Source organism: Bacillus rossius, chromosome 10, assembly GCF_032445375.1.
Source record: "Bacillus rossius redtenbacheri isolate Brsri chromosome 10, Brsri_v3, whole genome shotgun sequence".
NCBI lineage: Eukaryota > Metazoa > Arthropoda > Insecta > Phasmatodea > Bacillidae > Bacillus > Bacillus rossius.
The window spans coordinates 54,673,879-54,698,140 of NC_086337.1; the positions used below are offsets into that span (position 1 = coordinate 54,673,879).

Genomic DNA, 24,262 nt, shown 5'->3' on the forward strand with positions numbered 1-24,262 from the left:
TTCGATCAATGGTCTCATTTCCCCCCCCCCCCTCCAATTAATACAACCGTGCGAAGCCGGATCGGGCAGCTAGTACATATATATTAATGTTAAAACATGCTTGCAGAGTACAATTCTAATTATCTAAACCTTTTACAATGATCATTAATTTTGAAAATTTTCTATGCCTTACAGCTAAGCAGCCTCTGGCTTCTGATAAATATGCCTGTTCCGGCTGAACACGTTTGAGCTGAACTTTAGTGTTCCAGAACTTCTTAATTGGAGTTGTACAGCAGCATACAAGGATGTGCCAAAAACTTAGTGGAGTACGTTTTTGACCAACTATAAAAAGGGAATTTTTATTTATAATTTTGTTTTTGTTTTATGCTGCAAATTTGAAAAAAAATTTTATTATAACCTTAATGACAGTCAGGTTTTTAACAAATAGAGAATTTATTTAAAATAAAGTCATCCAAATTTATTGAAGTGAAACTTATTTGCTAAGGGGGCTACAATTATTTTCGAGTGGTATGAAAATTCTGATCGCATGAGGGGAATAGTTAGGTACGTGGTGGGGGGACCGGTAGAAGAATTGTGTTTCCTACACCTAATATAATAAGCAAGAAGTTTCACTTTTGTCGCACTGGGGACTCCATGCACACACTTTTTTTTCTACATTTGTTTACTGAAATACGTACAGGAAATTTCAGTTTTCTTCAATTTTATATATCCCGTAACTCTAAGCAGATCATCAAAGCCTGTTAAAGTAGTCTTGAACTCTGCCTGCACCTTCAAAGTGAGTCGCTCTTGAGTGAAGCATTCGCACGCCTGCAACCTGTCTGCCTCAACGATAACCACTAGTCAGTCAGCTCGTCATTTCACTCACCGCCTTGCTCTCGTTCCGTGCTTGTCACCGGTTCTGCCACACTCTGGGAATGCGACCGTGCGGATAGCTGATGGCCTTCGACAGAGCTTGAACTCGATCCTCCGTGTTGCCCTTCTGCATGACCTCGGGAACAGTGGAGGCATGTGGCTGAAATTGAACTTTTAATTGCTTTGGCTTTTGCAAAGAAATAATTTCAAAAATTATACTTTTTATTACAAATATTTGTATAATACAATTTTTAATTCATTATATGTATATTAATTTCTTTACTATTAAGTTTTGTGGCTAATCAGACAAATTTTGAATAATAGCTGTTTGATATTACATTTTCTTAGCAATTTCTTTTCAAGACTAATTTTAATAAGCGTATAAAGTGAAAAATAAGTAAACACTCATTGTTACTCTTTCTAATAGTATTTTGTCCTAGAAAGTGTTGCAACAGTGTGTCCAAACCAACAACATACTGTATCACACACAGAGTATGGCTCTACATAAGTGAGGTAAATTAAATATGTCCTTATTCGTTTTGAACACATTTACCCATCTAGTTATGTAAGTATTGGCAGTAAAATGACAAGATTTTCTTTTGCAGCACCACATCCCATTCTCAGATTTTCGTTTTCCTGCAGAAATAATAATAAAAAAAACTTGTTAAATCATCCTGCTGGTGTGATATAACAAATATATTTGTGTTACATTGAATCATATTACAAAGTAAATACTGGAAAATCTTGTGCAATTCCTGACATCAAAACTCTCTCAGCTGTTCAATGCTGATCACAAATGGCAGCAGGGAAGAGCTGTGTCTATGACTTGACGTATGTCGTAGGCCAAAACATTCACTATGTACTTATGCTTATTGCAAGAATCATGAGGTTGGCATAATTTAATATAAATTGTGCCTACATCAGTGGTGGATTTTTTTATGTCAGTAATTGAAAAAAAATTAATGAAAATATATTTGCACCATCGTCTCTGCTGAAGTAATTAATTTTACTATGTTATACTCCGTATTAGCTATGACAATATGAAGTACATTTAGAACAATCCAATTGAATGTTCAGGGATACTGCTTCAAATATTTTTGTAAGCGAGTTTTGCTTTAATTGTCTGAATTCGTGTGCATTTGCATGCAATTGGACATTGGAATGTCTGAATTGTGAAAAAAGGCTTTAGTCTGGCCTTGGGAGCTCTGACAATTGATTGGAGGGCGAGAAGGGGGTAGGTGGAGGAATGGAATAGAAGCAAGGTGGGGCAGCACCGTCCATCATCGTAGTTTGATTATTCTGTAAATGGACGTTTCCCATTTATTACAATCGACCCTGTCGTGTTGTGGAGTTCCAAACGTTTTGTGCTGGCAAGGCTCTTTCCGTCCCTCGAATGCTGTGGTAGGACCTGACGTAAAGAAGACTTGTGCAGTTCGTGCCGGCGGGGATCCGCTTGTACCCGCTCGCGTGGTTGGGAAAACACTTGACCACGCAGCCGCGCGTGTCCTGAGCCGTGCAGAGAAACACGTTCTTCCAGTACGTCAAGCCTTTCGAACTGACGATGTTCGTGGCAAGTTTAAAATGAGATTGATGTGAAATTAAGCGTGTCATGACTGCCGAAAATTTTTAAGTTGCGTCCGTTGACATCATCCGTCCAAAGTATCTTATTTCGCAGCTGTATGCAAACGTTAATGTTGAGTGTGGTGTATGTTTGTGGTATATAGTTTCATGTTTATATTGGGAAGGTGGCAAATTATTTGTCATCTTGTGACAATGCTGTGTAACACAAAAGTATTTTAAATTTTTTTTATTGTTATTGGTTTACTGGAAAATGTATTTGATATTGTTAGTGTGTTTTATCTGTGATCTCAGCTGTATGTACATATATATATCTTAAATGTTTAAATAATATTGTTACTATAAAACAATTCATTATATGTACTTCTTGTATTCAGATTATAAAATTATATAATTTATTTTACTTAAAGAGATATTATTTTTGTGATGTCACTACTTGTCAGTAATTATAGATCTTATGAATTTTATGAGTTGTTAACTCACTGATGTAGCTCAAGCTAATAAAATTATTTTGTAGGTTTTGTTGAATCAAAGAAGGCAGTGTTCAGTTTGAGAATTGTTGACGTAAGTACTTACTTTAATTTCACTGTGTAGTAGTGATGATATTTTTTCCCCCCCAAGTGCGTGAGCAGATCTGAAGCGCAGTGTGAGATTGCAGCGTGATGCGCAGAGATGCTCCGTGCCGACCGAGTGAGCACGATTGCGGCTAGGAGCTGGGTTGAGTTCCGGGTTCCACGCAAATGCAGGCAGCATTCACTCTTTGCTCTCCAGCAAGTCACATCCCATTGGTGTTTTAACTTGAAACAAGATAAGGGACTAAGCACGGTTCATGTCAGTGTCTCAACATTTGTATTTTGTAATACTTATGTCATTCCCTCCGTAGAATTTAAATTACATTTGCTTTTTTTTTTGTATCACTTGAGACAGTTATCATAGTTCTTCCATAGTTGATTTTGTTTTAAACAAAAGTTTACTGATCATAAACCATTGCACAAGTACCAGTGGCATGTCCAGAAGTAGAAAGGTTGTTCAGGAACTAATTTTTTTCCTAGTTTTTTTTTTACTAAAAAACAGTTATCCTGTGTAAGTTGCATTGAAAGAGGGGAGATTTCAGCTTTAGCCTCCCCCCCTCCCCACATTCCTCTTTCATGGATCTGCCACTGCTGTGTAACATGTATAATGTGTTTTTATGTTTCTAGAATTCTCTGGGAATTAAGTTAGAGTTTACAAGACAGTGGTTCTACAGAGATGCTCACTGTACTCAACTACTGGCTACTGATGGCTATGTAAACATTCCAGTATCAAAGTATGATTTGGTACTTATTTCTATGGTGTATTATTTTTAATAATTTCCACTGTGTTATGAGACTGGGTCAATGTTGTGTTGTGTTATGTTGCTGTTGGTGGAGTTCACAAGATATTGCATTTGCTGATGTTGATGCAGGAATGAATTGTTTGATCTGTTCTAAAGGCTGTCACACTGACAAACTTTCGCAGCCACCAATAAAGTTAAGAGGGTATAGCACCAAAAACGTGACTACTGCAGCCATTTTTGTTTGTTTGTTAGACTTTTTTTTTTGGATGATTTTAGTTTGCATCAAATATTTTGAATGTATACAGGGCAGCTTCTAAAATTTGTTGGATGTCCGATTCAATCTGCCAATCCGAATCTTGCCCAACGGAAGCTGAAATGGTGGAGGTTTCCATCTCTACAAATATTTAAATTGGTGAAGGACACCGGGGAAATGAACGAGGTCAAGAATGTAAAATAATGTTTGTATGAATGTTGTCGGTAAAGTAATTTATTTGGGAAATGCTAATGATGTGTTTACAATTTTAGGTTCGTAGAACATTCAGCTCACAACGCAATTAAGTGTATGGATCAGTATTGTTTTTAATGTTAAGATGCACATCAACATTATGTTAAATGTTTCCACCCAACACTGTGGTGCACTGTAATAATTTTTTTAATGAATTTAAAATTCAAAAGTTTAATTTAGCTTGGTTCTAGTAATCAACTTAACATTGTGTAACAGGATGAATGTAAAATTTTTTTAGGTTATCAGTCTAAATTTATTTGATGGAGAAATTTAAAAGCCAAATGTTATTCAATATTACCCCTTATAATTTGTGTTATGTAGTTGGAGACTCGCAGTGGACAGTGACAGAGCCTCAAGAAGAACAGTGTCGAGAAATGAAACAAATTCCGTCCATATATATATGGTTTATATATTGTTGCTGTATTTTGTAAATATGTTATTGAAAAACCTATTAATATTAAGTGGTTTTTAACTGAAATAAATGCAGTGATTTTTTTAAAATTCTTTGGTACTTTTATTGCATTCTTGTTAGTTTAAAAAGGTGGTGATATTTTTCTTTTTTAATTCTAAATCATTTTACTAAAAATTAATGTCCTTCACAAATTATCAACATTAAAACAATTTCAGTTTGTAATTTGTAAACATGAATTTTAAAATCTTCAAAAAATATCAAACTAGAAACTTCTGAGTTGAATAATATCAAATCTATTTTGGAAGATTGTTGTTTTATTACTTTTTTTGGTTCAATGAGTGTAAATAATGCTAATGTTTTTATTAGGTTTTCTTGACATTTGACTAAACTAGCCAATACGGTACATTACATAAGATGCTGTTTATTTTTCCTGATTGTCAGTTGGCGAGAGTGCATCAGTGATGCACAGCTTATATAGGTTATGTACTACCATGAGGTCAAATAATATAATCAGTTATTACTAATTTACTATCAGCAATATCATATTTAGGTCAAGATTTAGTGCAATGTATATGAGGGGGCGTTTGCTGTAGATATGTAACATTAAATAGATTCTTCACTTTACATTTCATATTACAATTCATAACCATTATAAAGGGCGCAGCTGTGTGTTTTAGGGCACACTGACCCAGCTAGCGCACTCCACTCGGAGAGTGACGTTGCCAAGCGACTAAAAAAACAAGACACGTCCCTGTTAGCAGTGCCTTGTGCAAATGACCTGATCCGCTCTCGGCGTTGGACACGTTAGATGTTAACTCTGTTGTGCAAATTTAAGGCACTTCCTGAGTCGGGGAACAAGGTCCTTGATCCTTTTGTTATGAAAATCTCCCGCCGTGGTCTGCAACCAGCTTGACCCCAGCTTGACCCCTCTTCCTGGACTTCCTCGTCGGTCATGAAGGGTTTCCTGGCCAAATGTTGCTTTAGGTGAAAGAGATGGAAATCACTGGGCACCAGATCAGGGCTATAAGCCGGATGGCTGAGGACACCCCACTTAAAAGATTGTAGGGGTGTGGTGGTAACAGCTTCTGTATGGTGGCGGGCGTTGACATGCAGCAAACAAACGCTATTGCTCAATCTCCAACTTCGCTTGTTAACCCAGGCAAACAGTGTCAAAAAACAACCCCTCATTGCAAAAAAAAACCAGTAGTTGGTTTTTATTTTCCATTCCCTGTTTTTTAGGGTGCTGGTGCATTTTGATATGTTCCCATAAAACAGTGAATTTTTCACAGGTTTTTTGATTTTTCACCTACAATTTCAACAGTAGGTGTAGGCCTAGTATTGAAAAACTCACTCCTACCGTTTTTAAAATAGGTACCTAGATTACATTTTTCACAATCTGAGCTCAATCGCAGCTCTGCACGTCCTACAGTTCCCTTTTTTTTTTTTTTTTTTTTTTTTTGGTATTAACTGGGATCCAAGCTTTGTTTATCTCCCAGGGCTGTACCACACCAGTGTATTGTAGTAAAGCCTTGGATATTTGACTTAAACTCTAGTAACTAGTTGTTAAATGCAATTCGTTATTAACCGTAACCTATGGGTTATAAAGCTAATATTAAAATCTTATATCATTCGTTGTGAAATTGACCTAAAATAATGTTGTAACTGTGGTTAGTTCTTTGTTTAGGACCAATTTCAACACACCATTGTTAAAATAAATTTAGGGTAGTTTAAAGTTACTTTAACCTTTTAAAACAATTTTTAAGCTTTTTTACTTTACCACACATATCTTGTGTTTTCCTGACTTCAGGCAGTTAAGAAAAGTTTAACTTTATTAAATTTTGTCAGAAATTCAATTACAAGCAGTGGCCATCAAATTACATTCATTTTTGGGCCTTATCAAATAAAGTTTGTAAGCCAATGTAGTTCACAAAGAATAAAAAGTATTTTAATAACTTAACACAGTCGTTATATTAATTTTACAAACAATTTTTTAAAAGCACTCAATTGTTATTTTTAGGTTAGGATATTTCTGTTATATAAATTACCTAGCTGTAATAAAATTATGAAAATGTCTTAACAATGTGTTCAAAAATGCACGTAAAATTTAGATGCTATTGATGGATAAGTAATATATGAAATATAATTGTAGCCTTTGAACTTTCTTAAAGATGAAGATATACTGAACTCAGAAAATTGTCCATGCATGATGTATTAATCATTTGTGGAATAAATATAAATGGTCCTTGCAATACTGATGAATAATTGATTAACCCATAATTAAGAAGTAAAAATCTTTGTTCAATAAAGGTTTGGGTTTGTTTTAAGCCAATGAAAAGGAAATCAAGATAGCCACATAGTGACAAAAGTCTAGCGGCAGCACAGCTACTTCATGCAACTGGCTGCAAATGCCACACCGCTCACGCTCGTTCCGGGGCCGGCAGCGCGAACCCGCAACGGGAAGCCCTTTTCACTGACGAGAGAGCAAAACGTCCGATCGTGCATTTTCTTTTTTTTTTTTTTTGTTCATTGTAAATAAATATGGAGGCATTGATAAAAGGAAAGACTATAAACAAGGCAATGGTATTTATTTGTAATTGTTTTTAGAGGAAAATACCAAATTGAAGAAACTTACTTCGTGGATTTGTATATTTTTCATACTATATAATATCTAGGAAGTGTTTGTCTTCCACAAATATTCTCGGGACGCCCCATATTCCCTTGCAATTTTACGCAACTTGTAATTTTCAGGTAAGGACATGATAATTAATGGTCAATTAGGTTAGGTTAGCTACATTATAAATACTTAAAAATATTGTGGACGGTTGATATGGTTAGGATAGCTAGATACTGTGAAATCATGTAAACGGTTTCCTAGCGCTGGATAGCTACATATTAAAAAGTTATTTGCTAAGCAACCATAAAATGATTTTACAGTATTTTTAATGTAGCTATACTTACCTAATATATAACCAACCATCCACTAAACAGTCTGTGTGGCTTTTTTATACTGGAGAGAAAAAACGCGCGCGTAAAAAAAAAACATCCAGGGGGTAGGCGCTCCCGATCGGCCAACTTCGGAAAGGCTCGGCATTTGCAGCCAGTTGCAGGAAGTAGCGGTGCTGCCGCTAGACTCTTGTCACATAGTGTACATGGTGATATGTCACTTTTATCACAACCAAAAAATTAAATAATTAATTTAAAATAGAAAATGATTTTATTAAGTAAAAATCTATCACATAAAATTAAATTTGAAAATATTTATTCATAAAAATATATACGACATTTGTTTGATGGAAACTCAAGCGGAAGTTCACTTTCCTTTAGCACAGTCTTTATTTAGTTAAAACACGCATATAATAATTTTCATCACCATCATATTTGACAAATTTTTATTGCTAAACATTTTATGGCATTTATGTGTCTTGTTTTCGTCCTCAAGTATCAGCTGACACTTTTGTGCGGCCATTTTGAATTGTTTTAAAATATGTTACTTAAGAAGTTAAACTGCCAAACGTTTTCATGTAAAGTTTTTTATTATTATTACTTATTAACCTGCAATTGGGCTTTCACCCGGTGGCAAGAACTCCCACTCACTCCCCTCTCCCCCCCCCCTCCATCAGCTTTCTCCTCAGCTCCCTCCCATCCCTGACCTCCACCATTTCCTCCCCCAGCCCATTCCACTCCCTCCCCGTCCTCACCAGGAAGGTGTTCCGCCCTCTCTCTGTCCGCCTCCACACCCTCTGGAGCTTACATCTGTGGTCTCTTCGTCCTCTGTACTCCCCTCTATGTACTTTGCTTCCCAATTGCCCCCATCCCCCTTCCCCCTTCAGCACCTTGAACATCCTGACCAACCTTTCCACTCTTCTTCTCCTCTGTAACGTTTCCCACCCCAACTCCTTAATCATTTCCGTTGGGCTATGCAGTTTCCCATCCTGCCCCTCCCTCCTTCTCCACATTCCCATCACCCACCTAGCTGCTCTGCGCTGCACCCCTTCCAGCTCCTTCACCTCAGTCACCAGGTAGGGGTCCCAGACCGCCGCCGCATACTCCAACATTGGCCTGACCAATGTGGAGTATGCCTTCTCCTTTGTCCTCCTCCCAGCTCCCTGCAGGGTCCTACCAAGCAACCCCAGCGCCTGCCTTCCCCTCCTGACCACCCCCTCTATGTGCTCCGCCCATCCTAGGTCATTTTTCAGTGTCACCCCCAGGTACTTATATCCTGCTGCCTCTCTTATCTCCTGCCCCTTCCAGTAATATACATTTCGTGTGACTTTCCTCCTCTTTGTAAATCTGACAACTTTTGTCTTACCAACATTCAAGGACATTCCATTTTTCTCCGTCCATTGCTCCAACCTTATCAAGTCCTCTGCTAAACATCCCCCTTCCCCCACAACCTCATACACTACACAGTCATCTGCAAATAGCCTCCATCTGGCTTTCATGCCCTCCCCCAGATCGTTTATCATAATTGTGAACAACAGAGGCCCCAGCACACTCCCCTGTGGCACCCCCGACGTCACTTCCCCCTCCTCGGAGCTTTCCTCACCCACTCTCACTCTTTGTCTTCTATTCCTCAGGAAATCACCCACCCAGTTTACCACCCTTCCATCCCTCACCAGCAACTCAACCTTTTCCATTAACCTCCTATGGGGGACCTTATCAAACGCCTTTTCAAAATCTATAAAGATTGCATCTATCTGCTTCCCCCCGTCCACCGCTTCCACCAGGTCTTCCAACAGCCCAGCCATCTGGGTCTCGCATGAAAACCCCATCCTGAATCCATGCTGCCTGTTATCCACCCACCCCAGATCTTCCATTTCCCCCTTTACGTACCTTCCTACCAACCTCTCCATCACTTTTCCTACACAGGACGTCAAACTGACCGGCCTGTAACTTCCTGGCTCCGCCTTATCATTTCCCCCCTTGTAGATGGGAACTACCACTGCCTCCTTCCATTCCATTGGTAGTTTCCCCTCCTCCAGAGACTGCTTGAAAACCTCCAACAGGTACTTCCCAATCTCCCTATCACCCAACTTCAAATGACTATTCCCTATACCATCTGGCCCAGCTGCCTTTCTCCCTTTAAACCTCCTGATCACCTTAATTACATCTGTCAGTCGCAGCTCAAAGGCCTTCCTGCCCATTAAACTATTGTCCTCTTTACCCTCCCATGCCTCCCCCTTTGTAAATACTGCCAGATATTGCTCCTGCAGTAAGTCTGCCTTTTCCCTGTCCTCTGTATATTCCTGCCCCCCTCCTCCTCTGAGAACCCCTATTCCCTCCTCACCCTTCACTCTTCTTATGTATCTGTAGAGCTCCGTCCCATTTACCGTCCCCCCTTCCCCCATCAGCTGTTCCATGTAAGCATCCCTTGCTTCCCGCGATTTCCTCCCTAGTTCCTTCCCAAGCGCCTTCATTTCCGCCTCTATCTCCTCTCCCCCAAGCTTCCTTGCCCTCGCATGCAGCCTCCTACATTTCCTTTTCAACACTTTCAACTCCCTTCCATAGTAGGGAGGGTCACCTCCTTGGCCTACCCTCCTCTGAGGTACAAAACGTGTAGCCATCTGCAGCAGAAGTTAAAGTTATCTATCTTAAACACATGTAATATTTGAAGAAATGCAATTTGTTACTAAACAGTGTTTAAATGTTGTCAATCTCTTTTTAAAATCTTTAAACATCGTGGTGAAATTGGCCCTCAATGTGTCACGTTGTGAACCCCAGCACGTTCGTCCTCTCTCAATTTCGATACTTTGCATTTACATATTCTTCGTGGTGTGCACTTCTATGCACTTGCTCTACTCTATGATAGGCAATGTTTTGTTGAACTGAAGTTTTCATAATCATTTATTTTTGTTTACAATGTCTTCAGACGATGAATTTGATTATATGTCGGATAACTTCGTTACGAAGTGGTAAGAAATTTTAATTTTCATCTAGGTTAGCTATTTTCAGGCCTTTAGATATAATGCAAACACCAAATTGTCATTGCCTTTGTATCTACCGCACTGTCAGTAGCTACTGTCAATGTTTACAACCTAACCAAGAACGAACCGTTTATAAACTATTTTACGGTATTTAAATGTAACTAACTGAAGCAACCATTTATACGGTTTTAATGTATTCAGCAAACCAAACTAAACTTTAAAGTAGTAAACTACTTTAAATATCTAAATGCCTTTTAACAGAATGATTAATAAAAAAAGTTTGGAAGTAAAAAAAATGTTTTTTTTTGTCCTTACAGAGAAACCTCTTTACAGCCATTAGGATAAGTTCAGGTGATGCCTCAAATGAGCTTGGTAAACTTTAGGGTAGCTCCTTTTCCATAAAAAAAATTATAAAATTCCAAATGTAGTGTAGCGTTTTTGAAAAATAATCAGATGTTTCTCTACTTATAGTTACTTTAACAGCGTTTCAAAATTTCATAATGGTTTCTGAGAAATAATTCAATTATAGGTTACGTGCTTGTGCGTAGGTAATCAGATACTGTTTTCCACAAATGATTAGCCTGATTGTGGTTCGTCGCCATAGTGTTTACTTGATACTAGATGCAACGTAATTCTGTGGTTCTCCAAAGATCCTTAGGAATGCAGCGTAGCTGAGCTGTTTTCAAAAAGACAGGGTATGTTTAATGTCAGTACATTGTGGCCGGAATCAAGACTGTTTTCTACCCTAGTTGGTTGTGCCTAATGTAATGAAATAGATATGTAATTTTCATATTTAATCATTATTTAAGTACTACTACATAGTACAAAATTTCTCAAAAAACCTGATGGCTACTACAATGTCAAATGCAGAGAACACTTGCCACTGAACATGCCCAACTAATTAAAACTATTACTTGCAACAAATAAACAATACAGGTTCATTAAGAATGATTGCCAGGATTATAAACTGTTATGGTAAAATAATTATGTGATGGATATGAACGTGTTTTATCTTAACATGTTCAGAAAAGTTTTAAGTTTTAGACTTAACTTAGTACACTTCGATACGAGTGCCACTGTAGCACTGGTGGCGTTTAAACTTATTCAGTTTCTTGCCTTGTTTTCTAATTCCTGTCAGCAGTTAAATTGGCAATTTGTGCAGTGATTATCACTTTAAGGTGCTGCATGTGTGTTATCTTATCAGCGTACGCAGTGTTTTTTAATGTATCCTCACAGAAAAAGTAAAGTTTGCCTATGACTTTGTATGGCCATGAAAATTATAACGTCGCTTGCGCGAGGACTGGGGCTGAGAGACTATTGTGTTGACTTTCGTGGGGCAGGATGTGGACCATTCAACATGAGGCTCAGTTTGTGTTGTGGTATGCCGAACTGAAACAGGTTATCGCAGTGCAACAGAAGTGGTGATGTTCGCATCCACGGTGTGCGGTGCACAGTAGCCTAACCTACCTAAAAGTGGTGGGGGTTTGGGTTTGCGAGAGTGTGACACTAGGAGGTGACTGTTCCAGCGTCCCGCAGGACGTGCGCCCGGGCCTTATCGGCAGCCACAGTGCGCAGCGTGCGGTGGACGTGCAAAGGAAGAAGCAGCAGACGGACGCCAAGAACAAGGAGTTGTTCCGCCCTCGGGAAGCGCTCGCCGCTGAACGCTTGCAGCAGGGCCTGTGCGAGGCGATCGGCGGAGATAACCGCGGCTTCGCGCTGCTCCAGAAGATGGGTTACAAGCCGGGCACCGCCCTCGGCAAGACAGGTGCATATCTTCCCGTTTCATCACCTTACCTCTCTGTCCCTTCAGGTAGTCCCACATGATTCAACATTCACATGCGCCTTGGGCAAGCAATTTTCTGGAAGTTGAAAGATGCATGTTGGAAGCGCTCTCAACTACAAAGGTATGCTGTGGTTGTGCCCACACGTGTGTGCAGTAATGATAATGGCATAGTAGGGAGATGTTATATTATTTCGGTGTAGTAGTTTCAATGAATATGTAAGCACAAAGTCGCAGTGTGAGATACTTGCTCATGTGTCCGTTGATCTTATTGTAGGTGTGGGATTATGTGCTGCCTACATAGTTCTAATTAGTATTTGTAAGAAACAGAAGCCAAAACAAATGTGGTGGCTGTATGGCACATTTTATTAAACTGTGAGGGATAGGAAATAGGTATTGTTTTCTTTTAAGTTTTTAATATTGGAAGGATAAAAATTTGATATGAAAGTCAGTCGTGTAGATACATTGAAAAAATGTAGGATCTGAATTTAAGATCTTGAGTTAAGCACGCACCATGCCGGCCAGCGCCAGAGACACGGTTGGCATTGTTGCAGGCAGCGGCAGAATGGAGCCGGTGCCGATAGCCGTGAAGCTGGACCGCCAGGGGCTGGGGCGGGAGGCTGCGGCACGGCAGGTGGCGGCCGAGCGCGCGGCACTGCGGCAGCGTGCGCGGGCTGCCAGCACGCCCAGCGTGGACGACTACCGCTCGCAGCGGTCACGGCAGCACAGCGAGCGCCAGGCGGAGAGCGACCTTCGCTCCAGTCAGCGCGCCTGCCACCGCCTCGACACCGACGCAGTGCGTTCCTTTGTCACATCTCCGCTTCTTCACTGCCACCTCCACCGGAATATATCATATCAAAAATATATTTGTTGTTTAGAATGAGCCTCACATCAAACTTTCTAAAACAGAATTGGTAACCTTATTTTAAAGTATCTTAAATGTATATTCGAGAAATAATTACAGAAAATTATAAATTTTTTTTTTGTCTTCTGTATGTGCTCGCGTTAATTTCTGCCAGTAATTTTTTCAGCACTTAATTCTTGCAACTGAATACTATTAATTGTATCAATATTTAAAGTAACATGTGTTATGTAAATGTACATCATATAAGATATCAGACAGTAAGGATTTTATTTAAGTTTAAACTGTGAATGATGATATGTTTACTGTGTTGGGAGGGAAAAGCATTGTGAATGTAAAATAGCTGAAGGGCTACAGCGAGCTGATGGAGGTGTGGTTGTGTGAGGTGTGGGCTCTAGTGAGCTCATCGAGTGCTGATGGTTGCTGCTGCAGGGCTACTGCGAGCTGATGGAGGAGTGGTTGTGTGAGGTGTGGGCTCTAGTGAGCTCATCGAGTGCTGATGGTTGCTGCTGCAGGGCTACAGTGAGCCGGTGGAGGTGTGGTTGTGTGAGGTGTGGGCTCTAGTGAGCTCATCGAGTGCTGATGGTTGCTGCTGCAGGGCTACTGCGAGCTGATGGAGGAGTGGTTGTGTGAGGTGTGGGCTCTAGTGAGCTCATCGAGTGCTGATGGTTGCTGCTGCAGGGCTACAGCGAGCCGGTGGAGGAGTGGTTGTGTGAGGTGTGGGCTCTAGTGAGCTCATCGAGTGCTGATGGTTGCTGCTGCAGGGCTACTGCGAGCTGATGGAGGAGTGGTTGTGTGAGGTGTGGGCTCTAGTGAGCTCATCGAGTGCTGATGGTTGCTGCTGCAGGGCTACAGGGAGCTGATGGAGGAGTGGTTGTGTGAGGTGTGGGCTCTAGTGAGCTCATCGAGTGCTGATGGTTGCTGCTGCAGGGCTACAGCGAGCCGGTGGAGGTGTGGTTGTGTGAGGTGTGGGTTCTAGTGAGCTCATCGAGTGCTGATGGTTGCTGCTGCAGGGCTACAGGGAGCTGATGGAGGTGTGGTTGTGTGAGGTGTGGGTTCTAGTGAGCTCATAGAGTGCTGATGGTTGCTGCTGCAGGGCTACTGCGAGCTGATGGAGGAGTGGTTGTGCGAGGTGTGGGCTCTAGTGAGCTCATCGAGTGCTGATGGTTGCTGCTGCAGGGCTACAGGGAGCTGATGGAGGAGTGGTTGTGTGAGGTGTGGGCTCTAGTGAGCTCATCGAGTGCTGATGGTTGCTGCTGTAGGGCTACAGGGAGCTGATGGAGGTGTGGTTGTGTGAGGTGTGGGCTCTAGTGAGCTCATCGAGTGCTGATGGTTGCTGCTGCAGGGCTACAGCGAGCCGGTGGAGGAGTGGTTTTGGCCACGGGAGATACTGGCTGATGAGGTCGGGCCGGCCGATGACGAGGAGCAGGTTGTTGATGAAGACGAAGATGAGGTAGAGGAAGAGGACTTCACGGTGAGTTTCTACGCGGGCCTCTGGCATGCTGCTGAAGCCACACGCTTGCAGGCCTTCAGTATCAGAATAATTTAAGATTTTGATCAGAAGCTAATCCTTGTAAATAGCTTCATGTATCAATAGTTTTAAAGCAGGCAAGATCGTAATTTGTGTTGTCAATTGTCCTAAATAGGCCTATGGGGTTATTCAATATTTTAGTTCCGGTTCCTGTAAAATACATGGCCAGATCCCCAACGTTGATGCCCTAAAATAAAGGTGCGATAATAATGCTAGTACTACGATAATGCTAGTGTGACGATTATGCAATAAAAAACATTATGCTTTAGAGTTTTAGACTATTAAAACAAATTACTTTAGAATTCTAAGAAAACTATGTAAATGAGTGCCAGTAATGTTGAACTAGAAAATGAGAAGTAGCATAGTCAGAATCTGAATGTTAGCAGCATCGGTCTTTGAAATTTTACTTAAAAATACATTAAAATTAGTTTTAAGCTAAGGCAAAGAGTGTACACCTATTTAATATGGTACTGAATTGTTTTCAATAACTAAGTAATGCCCTAGCATACCTCATTCATATTTTTAGTCTGGCATACAGATCACCATTAACAAATATGCCTTAAAGACATCATTATCTCATGGAAATGATTAATTTATTCTTGTGAAATTTCTTCCCTACCATGATCTTCACTAACTTCATTAATGTTGTGTTTCACTTAATTAATGTTTGTGAATGTTTATTGCATAAAAACTTTAACTGATAATGAGAAATATTTTACTGTGATTCAAATTCTTAATAGATTTAATAATAACGCAAGCTATCGTGGCCATGGCAAATGAAACATTAACATGAATGTGAAAACAGTGCATATTGTACGCATGGGCGGCAACATGCTATGCACTCACAAATAAAGCTTAGACATTTAATTTAATGTCTATATTTGTGTATCCAATTTTTAACTAATTTCTTTTAAGAGGAAAAATTTACATAATAGCATAAAAAATATGAGAAATTAGTTTTAGTATATGAAAGACTTAAAAAAATAAAACTAAAATAAATTGTTTATGAATAACATGATTGGCCAGCCTGTTTTGAATTATTTATGTACTTCAACATGGCATCATGATTGCTGGTCAAAGTTGGAAGTGTAAGAAATTATGTTTACGATTGGAGGGAAAAAATACATTAATTTTGTATTTTTGAAATAAAATTTATTGCATTGAAGTGAAGTCAGAATGTTTTCTCCACAAGTACAGAAATTTTAAGTTTGGTTCGTAAAGTGTTACGGATAAATATAGGTGATTGCGGTTGTGATATAACCTTGTAATAATTTACCACGTGTATTCTATATTAGTGCAAGATTAGATGCATACACATTGTGAGCTATATCAAGTGTAGCAAGAATCAATGGTTTCACCTAATCTATTTTACAGCCAGTTCTTGACAGTTCTTGCTACATACCACCCTAAGTACGATACAATTTCTTATATGGTACGACGATTCCTCCTTACAGCTCGAGACTCAGCGGTTCCGATTCCAGGTGGAAAACGCGTAAACGAAGCAGACCAGTGAGCGTGTGTGGTGTAGAAGAATGCGTGGCGCGGTTACGAGAGAAGCGAGCGTTGTAATCAGTTTCTATTAAAGTACATTAATTTCGTTATAATTGGGTTCTTTAAATGCTTTTTCATGTAATTTTATTTCATTTTTTTTTTTTTTAACTACATTTGGGTACAAATTACATTATTTCTATTGCATCGAGAGATTTTGTTTGATGTATTAGGTCTCCGACTCATTTCGGTATATTGTGATTCCACAATACTTTAGGTGGCTCTGCCTCACAACTTGCGTTTCAGCAGTGACAGATTTATGCTACTGTGTGATGTTGCAGCCGAGCCAGCGGCTGGAGATGGTGACGGGGTACCTGCGGCAGACCTACTGCTACTGTGTGTGGTGCGGCATGCAGTACGACGATGACAAGGACCTGCGCGACGGCTGTCCCGGCCCCACGCGCGGCGACCATTGACAGCCCATCACATTCATCCTTGTGACGTGTACATACCTTTATACTCCTTATGTCGTGTATTTATGAAGCAAATTTAACAGTGTGAATTTAGTAGAACTCATGTGTGTTCTGTACCTTACTTAGTTGTAATAATTTTAGTTTTTTTTTTTTGTGATACAATATAATGGGGGCCATATTTGGACTTGATACAGATTATAATATTTTGTTAATGTATGTTTTAACTAGATTTGGACCAATGAAAAATTAAAATTTTTAATAATAGGCAGTTAATTATAGATTTTTATCAATTATTCAGATATGCAGTGCATTGATAATTTGTATAATTACTTCCGTTTACTTTCTCTTATATTCGGAACATTTTTAATTGCAACGACGCATGCTTACCTTACCGCAAAGCAGCCGTATTCACTCACAAGGGGGGTCGCAGCTATAATGTGGAATATAAAAATCCAACATTTTTACCATAAGGTCACCCTCAAATTTGGGTCCCACCATACATCGATCTTCAGAAGAATCCTTTGTTTCGTGTTTCATGTTTTTTTGGTTCAATACGGCACTGGTAACCCTCGGTCCTCTTTTTGTCTGCTTTCTGAGTTACTTAATTACTGGAAGGAGGGAGTGAGATGGCATTGTAGGACTCACTTCTCTCCCCTCCCCCCCATTTTATGGCCCCTCCTAACAAAAATATACCCATATATATTCCTTCCTGGCTATTTTATATTTTTACCCATCCTCATAACCCTTACAGAAAATTTTTTTTCACCAGTTCCTTCCATAAAAATGCATGTGCACACATGTTACAGTATGCGAGAATTAAAAATTTGTGCGGGTCTAGTCACAGTTGCATCTTCAAAACCTGTCAAAATTGTGTACAGTGCCAGATTACTGATATTTACAACGTTGAGAGAAGGGATAACCATAAACACCACCATCCACGATGCACTCACAGAATGCATGTGCGCATGCATACGCACTCGCACAAACAAACTCTGGCTGGTTTATTTTTACATTTTCTCCTTCAGCTAAATGCGAGCCCACACAAGAGAGTTATTTATGAACATACTTGATGGCATACTACAATAATTTTTTTTTTCCACTGAAAGTGAAAAACTCATGTAAGAGTAGCACTACATTTTTTTTAAACTAAAAGTCTGCATAAAATGTGCGAGACCATTTGCTAGTGAACATGGTACGGTCCAACAAACAAGAATTGGGATATTCCCATACATCAAGAAAAAAAATAATTTATGTCAAATTATTTACAAACATGATAAATTATTTTTAAAAATTATAATTTGCATTAATCAGTGCTGTGAACAATTTTAAGTGCATGATTTTTTTTTTTTAACTCATTACATTGTAAATAAATTTTGTGTGATTTAGTCTAAATTCTTTTTTGTATTATGTACCTTAAAAACAAATGTTTTGTAGTAATTAGAAAAATAAATTATTTATGAGAACATCAGTTTTATTTACTGTAAAAGTGGGCCTCTATGAATGACTGATGATATCCAGGGAGTCCTTACCTAGCCCCATTGCAAGAATTGAATGTCACAGGGAAAAATTAGATGAAAACATAGAATTATTCATTATTTCAGAAATTATTTGAGATCACTTCTTCTTCGTGCACTGATGCTTTGGCTGTTTTATATTTGGTGCATCTAACCAGTAGTGGGTGAGGAAATTTTACTTTTAGTTTAGATAGTGACATTTTTTGTAGAGGTTATTTCATTTGAACATCTAAACATAACACTAGTAAATTGGTACTAAGTAGCAAAATAAAGCTTTAATACCTTTACAGTTATTTGAACATTAATTCCAACAAATTAAAAAGACAGGATTACTAAATTTAAAATTTTTCAGTAAGAAATATATCCAACAAATTAAATAATTGCTAAATTAAAGCAGCACCGTAGTTGTACAGATATTTACACAATTAAAACACAAGTATATTTCCTGACATCATTGGTTACACAATAATTATTAACTCAATTCCTATGGAATACAGAGTTGTGTGACAATAGTGCTTGAAATATGTTGCACAGTATGCTAGAATCCACTGAGGTAATAGCTATACATAAATTCTCTAAAAAAAAAAAAGTGCTTATAAACGAGATTAGTAACCGACAACATATTTCGAAGCAGTTGTATTAATTTGCTGTGAAAAGCATTAAGATTCACAATCATGTTACAGGACTTCTTAAAAATGACACCATACTCAACTTCCATTGACACAAATGACTATTGTGATCGCAGTAGCGTGTGAAGTGCAGTAACAAAATGGTTCGTGTCGCGGGGCGGGAGCAGCGGTCACAGGAAGGTCTCGTGGTCCGAGGGGTCGCTGGCTATGAGCTCGCGCCGCTTGTACACGGGCACCGGCCGGGAGCTCGGTGCGGCGCTCGCCGGCGCCTCGCAGTCCGGCAGGAGCCCCGTCTGGTGCCGGGCGTCCGTGTAGCGCCGCTTGGAGTACTTCTTGGCGTCCGCCGGCTCCACCGGCTGGTGTATCCTGAGGATGCGCTCGATGTCCGCCGTCTTGGAGCGCATGACCGCGCCGCCGATGCTGGAGATGCTGGCGGGCGGGGGCTGGTCGCGCTCGGGACACGGCGGCACGCACGACGCGCTGGCGCTCTTGGGCAGCAGCTCCCCCCCGCCTGGCTGGCTCAGCAGCTGCATGCGCTGCTCGCCGCCCGCCTGCGCGAACGTCACCTTGTGCAGGATGACGGGCGTGATCTCCTTGGCGGTGAGCGCGACGGCGCGCTGCTGGCGGGACGGGTGGTCCGGCAGGTAGTCCACGCAGGTGACGGTGCCGTCCGGGGAGTTGGGGGGGCTGGACGCCCACGAGGGCGGCGGGCTGACGCTGCTGGCCGGGCTGAGGGCGCGGGGCAGCGGCACCACCGCCGAGGAGTCGCTGCCGCTCGTCGAGGCGTGGCGCTGGCGTGACCGCGTCGCTCCTGCAACGTCGCGCATCCCACTGCTCATCCCCTTGTCGGCAGCTGCGGCAGTGTTTACAAAAGTGACTATATTCAGTTTCATGTTGCTACACGCGGGTCCGCCATCTTTGTGTCACATTTCCCTTCAATTTGCACGAAATTACTCCTACCAAATGCAGTATACCGAGAGTTAAGATGTTTACACATCAAAAAACAGGCTGTGAATGTAATGGAACAGATGAAATCCTGTGTTACAGTCATATCAGTTAGGGTTACCAACTATTTCACCCTGACCATAAGGGACACTGAACCCCACCTAATAGAGCGGGGGGTCCGGGGGTCCTCCCCTGGAAAAATTTGAATTTCTAGATGTAAATTGGTGCTATTTTAGCAGTTTTTTTATCTGAAAATAAATTATGCACCTGGTTGAATTATTAAAATTTTTTATATTGGCCTAATAATTTTTTGAGTGATGAATATAATATATAAATATATGATAATAAAGATAACTTTATCCGTTTTCAACTCAACACAATATCAACATAAACATAACAGACTAAGCGCTGACGAGTGATGCCACCTGTCGGCGTCAACATGAACTATTTGGTGGCCAGTGAACTGCGGAGTAAACGGAGCCTCGCAATGTCGCAATACATGTAACAGGTGGTGCTGCGCAGGCGGGAAAATGCTTTTTCAATTTTATGCAGGTTTGTGAATTGAACTTTAAGCAAGATACGGGAAATATCACGTCCCGTCCTGCCTACGTACGGGATAATTCTTTTAGTCACAGAATACGGGAAATCCCGTACAATACGGGACGGTTGGCAACCCTAATATCAGTTCTTATGGAAATAATAATAATAAAAAAAGGTGTAATCTTGGGAAAGTATGTAAACTGAAATCAAGATGAATAAACCGAGTGAAATGCTTGTTTCCTAGAATGTGAAGCATCACAGTAAAAGGTAGATGACTTGACATATTTCAGCTTTTCTTTCTAACCCAGCCACTTGGGGCGGGCTCTGCCTGTTGCAAGTCGGGACGATCAGGGGGTGAGGAGGAATCCTGTTTAGAAACCCGCGTCTGGCTGTTAGCACTTAGACCTGTTTCATAAGCTTTACTACTTAGTTACAAAAACCACAACGTTGTCAAAGCAACAAAAAATTTATCATATTTCAACACAATAGTCAATTCCAAACCACAAATCAACCAAAATAAACAAAGTAAATGAAGCTTTTGAAATAACTGCTGAGACTAACATTTACGAGTCTGCAATGTGATGTAACAGGGAACATAAACCAACGATTCTGTTTCATGAAGCTAGAATACTGCAAAATTTTTTCGACGATTATGTAGATTGGTACGGCATTTTAACTCATAATGTTTTATAAAACTTTTGAGCTAACTGGTAAAAATAAAACAAAATTTGTCAAATTGTAACTTATGAACCAGATGCATGTTTTGATGTATTTACAATTTTCAGTCACTTCCCACCATGAAAATATGAATAAAATACATGTAATTTAATTATACAGAGGAATGTAAGGTGTTTGTCCCAATGATTGGCAAAATTAAAAGATCATATAATATTTGTAGTATAGTGAAAATTATAAAAGCACAGTATTTTTCATGCAAACAATAGATAAGTAAATAAAACCATGCAATTAATGCCAAAGTTGAAAAGAATAAAGAAAATTGACACACTACACAAAAATAGACTAGAGGAAGGCTGTGTTTAAATGCAGGTTAGACCTATCTTGTAAGGTGTGATACACATACAGAACAGCATCGTTAAACACATGCAGTAATCATAAATATACATTTCTGGGTAGTTTCACTATCATAAAGGTTTCATTTGGCACGCCAAATACTTTGGTACATAACGTAATTTTTATGATAATGATTATATGCAGGTTTATGCTGCTACACATGGGTCCTCCATTATTGTCCATTTTCGTTTATTCGATTTCCGTTCCATTTTCACAAAATTAATAACGGTCCAAATTCTGTATACTGAGAGCTGGGTTGTTTGCTCATCAAAATTATTCTTGAATAAACATATATATATATATATATATATATATATATATATATATATATATATATATATATATATATATATATATATGTATACATACATACATACATACATATATACATACACACACACACACACACACACACATATATATATATATATACACACACACACATACATGTATTCTCAAATTTTTGGAAAAATTACTCATTATCTCTAAAACTAAAAACGTATTTCATATCTGCAAAAATAACCAAGCCATGTGTTATACAAAATTACGCTATCTCTTGTAGTATTAAAGACTGTTTCTTGTAACTGGATTCCAAAGAAGTGCTGAACATTTTGTTTCTATGTGAAGACCACCCGCGCACACTCGGGGAAACGAGGGCCGGAGGGCCGGGCACTTGCCGACGGGGGTCAGGTCGTCCTCGGCCGCGATGGGGGCGGGGATCTTGAGGCTGGCGGTGATGACGCTGGGGCTGGCGTCCAGCAGCACCGGGGAGGACTTGCGTCGGGGCGAGGAGCCCGCGTCGCTGCTGCCGTCCTCCGCCTCCTCCCACCAGTGCTTCTTGGAGTGCCGCAGTCGCTCCTTGTGCCTGCACGCCACACGCCCCCGTCAGCGCTACAACACCCTCGGCAGTGGTGTCGGCGGGTCACCATCTACACACGTTTCTGAACATTTGTGGCCGAGGATTTAAAAAGCGAAAAACATGTTTTTAAATTTTTTCGCGGACAATTAGCATTGGGTTAGAAATGCTGGCGTGTCATGAATCCATACTTCCAATATTTTACTGTGGAATTTTCAGGACAAAAATTGTTTTTCAAACAGGATTTGTTGATTTATGTAATAATTTTTATTCTTAAAAATTCTGTTCATCTATAAATTTAGTGTTTGTTTTGAACAAACATGACATAAAAATATGTATTTAACACTTTTTTTTTCAACAAAATAATGCAATGTTGACTGAATTAATTTAATTTTGTAATAAGCAAGTCAAGAATAGATTACTCGGAACAATAAAAATTCAGCAAGCATTAGTGTGTTTTATAAAGGACTATCATCAGCTGTTTAAAATTGAGTTAATAAAAGCAAGATAAAATAGTAAAAAAATTTTCCTATCCATTTGGTTAATAGATAGTGGTATCAAAATATTAATAGAATTAAATATATTAAAAGATTAATTTTTTTTAAAAATTTTAGTTAACCTTTGTTACAATGTTGATTAAATTCATGAGATTTTCATTTGTTTTGGGTGTTATACAGTCTATTACAATAAAACCCCATTAAGAAAATCTTCTGCATAATAAGTTTAATCAATTAAGTAGGTATTTGACCTATTAATAAATACAATTTTACCATTTGAACAAATATGAAGTTTTAAGTAGGTACCTTGAAAAACTTCTTAACAAGTATTTACTATAACTTATAATTTTGGTGTTACATGGTCTAATGACTTGCTTCTTGGTGTTTATGGCAATTAAATATAAAATTTGTCCCTCTGAATCCACCAAGAAGGGAGACAGTGGTTCCTCCAGGTTGGTGGCCCTGAATGAGTGTTCGATGGGATAGCCATCCAACCGGACTGAAAGAGAGGGAGGGGAAGCCAGATGATAAACACTGCCATAGTGTCCGAAATGACATGGTTACAAACTAAAAGAAATACCTTTAATATTTCAGGAATATCTGCAGTGACAGGCTCACACAACAAAAAAAAACGTTACATGGCCTGTTTCTCAGCGACAACTTTGGACTAAATATAGAATAACACATCCGTTAATTTCCAGCAAAGTATTCTTTGATTTTTACATAGGCCTAGACTTAAAATTTTTTCTATAACCTGCTTATCAAATGTGTTCAATTCCAGGCTATCCAATCATCGTCTCCTTTACAACGTACAACCTGCCAAGGGATCGGTTTACATTTTTCACTACTTTTCAACAATCCATTTCGTGTATTGAGGATCTTAAAAAAGATGTTTGTTGCGATAAGTTACTATAAAGTGAATGTTTTTTACATCACTCCAGCCTTTAACAACAGACTAATTCGCAGTGCACAGGTTTATCGTTGGCACAAGGGAGGCGGAGCACTGGTCCGACCGCGTGGCTTCGGAGATCAGAGTTTCAGTGCAAGAAGCGGACAACAGACAATGGATCGCCACGCTTTAAGAGCTGAGTGAAGAAAGAATTTTTTTCTCAAAAATTAAATCTGTCTGCTAGAAAATGAGTAGTTCCACTGAAATAACTAATTTGCATAACAGATTCAGAATCAAATTAAATCCCAAAAGTAGTGAAACAGAAGATTCCCTTGGTTCCATGGAGTACCTACTCGTCCCGGTTTAATTAGCACACTACCAAGTTGTGCATAGTGACAGACGTGGGCTGTATCCGAATACATAGGGATGCGTCCTTAGCACAGACATCTCTAAATCCCTTAGCAAATGCAGCCACAATGTAGAGGACGCATTTCTAATGGATGGATAGTATCCGAATACTTTTACTGCTAGCACCACCTGTTAATTGTCAGTCGTACTAATGTTCACGTAGCCATTTTGTGTAGGGATATCTACGAATATT

The 24,262-nt window shown here is 39.6% G+C and overlaps 2 protein-coding genes across 2 annotated transcripts in view; one reads left to right on the forward strand and one right to left on the reverse strand.

Annotated features, from left to right (window-relative positions):
• The first annotated feature begins 10,454 nt into the window (after positions 1-10,454).
• LOC134536176 (G patch domain-containing protein 11) lies at positions 10,455-18,183 on the forward strand. The gene is made up of 5 exons (XM_063375814.1): positions 10,455-10,574; positions 12,113-12,351; positions 12,921-13,162; positions 14,574-14,702; positions 16,589-18,183. The coding sequence occupies exons 1-5, from the start codon at positions 10,522-10,524 to the stop codon at positions 16,721-16,723; spliced, it is 798 nt and encodes a 265-aa protein (XP_063231884.1). The 5' UTR covers positions 10,455-10,521; the 3' UTR covers positions 16,724-18,183.
• A 104-nt stretch (positions 18,184-18,287) lies between these two features.
• LOC134536175 (rho GTPase-activating protein 6-like) overlaps positions 18,288-24,262 on the reverse strand; it is a 139,064-nt gene continuing 133,089 nt past the window's right edge. The window contains exons 12-13 of the mRNA XM_063375813.1: positions 22,097-22,284; positions 18,288-19,674 (exon numbers count right to left, since the gene is read on the reverse strand). Of these exons, the coding sequence (XP_063231883.1) occupies positions 19,034-19,674; positions 22,097-22,284 (829 nt within the window). The 3' untranslated portion in view covers positions 18,288-19,033. The remainder of the gene's footprint in view (positions 19,675-22,096; positions 22,285-24,262) is intronic.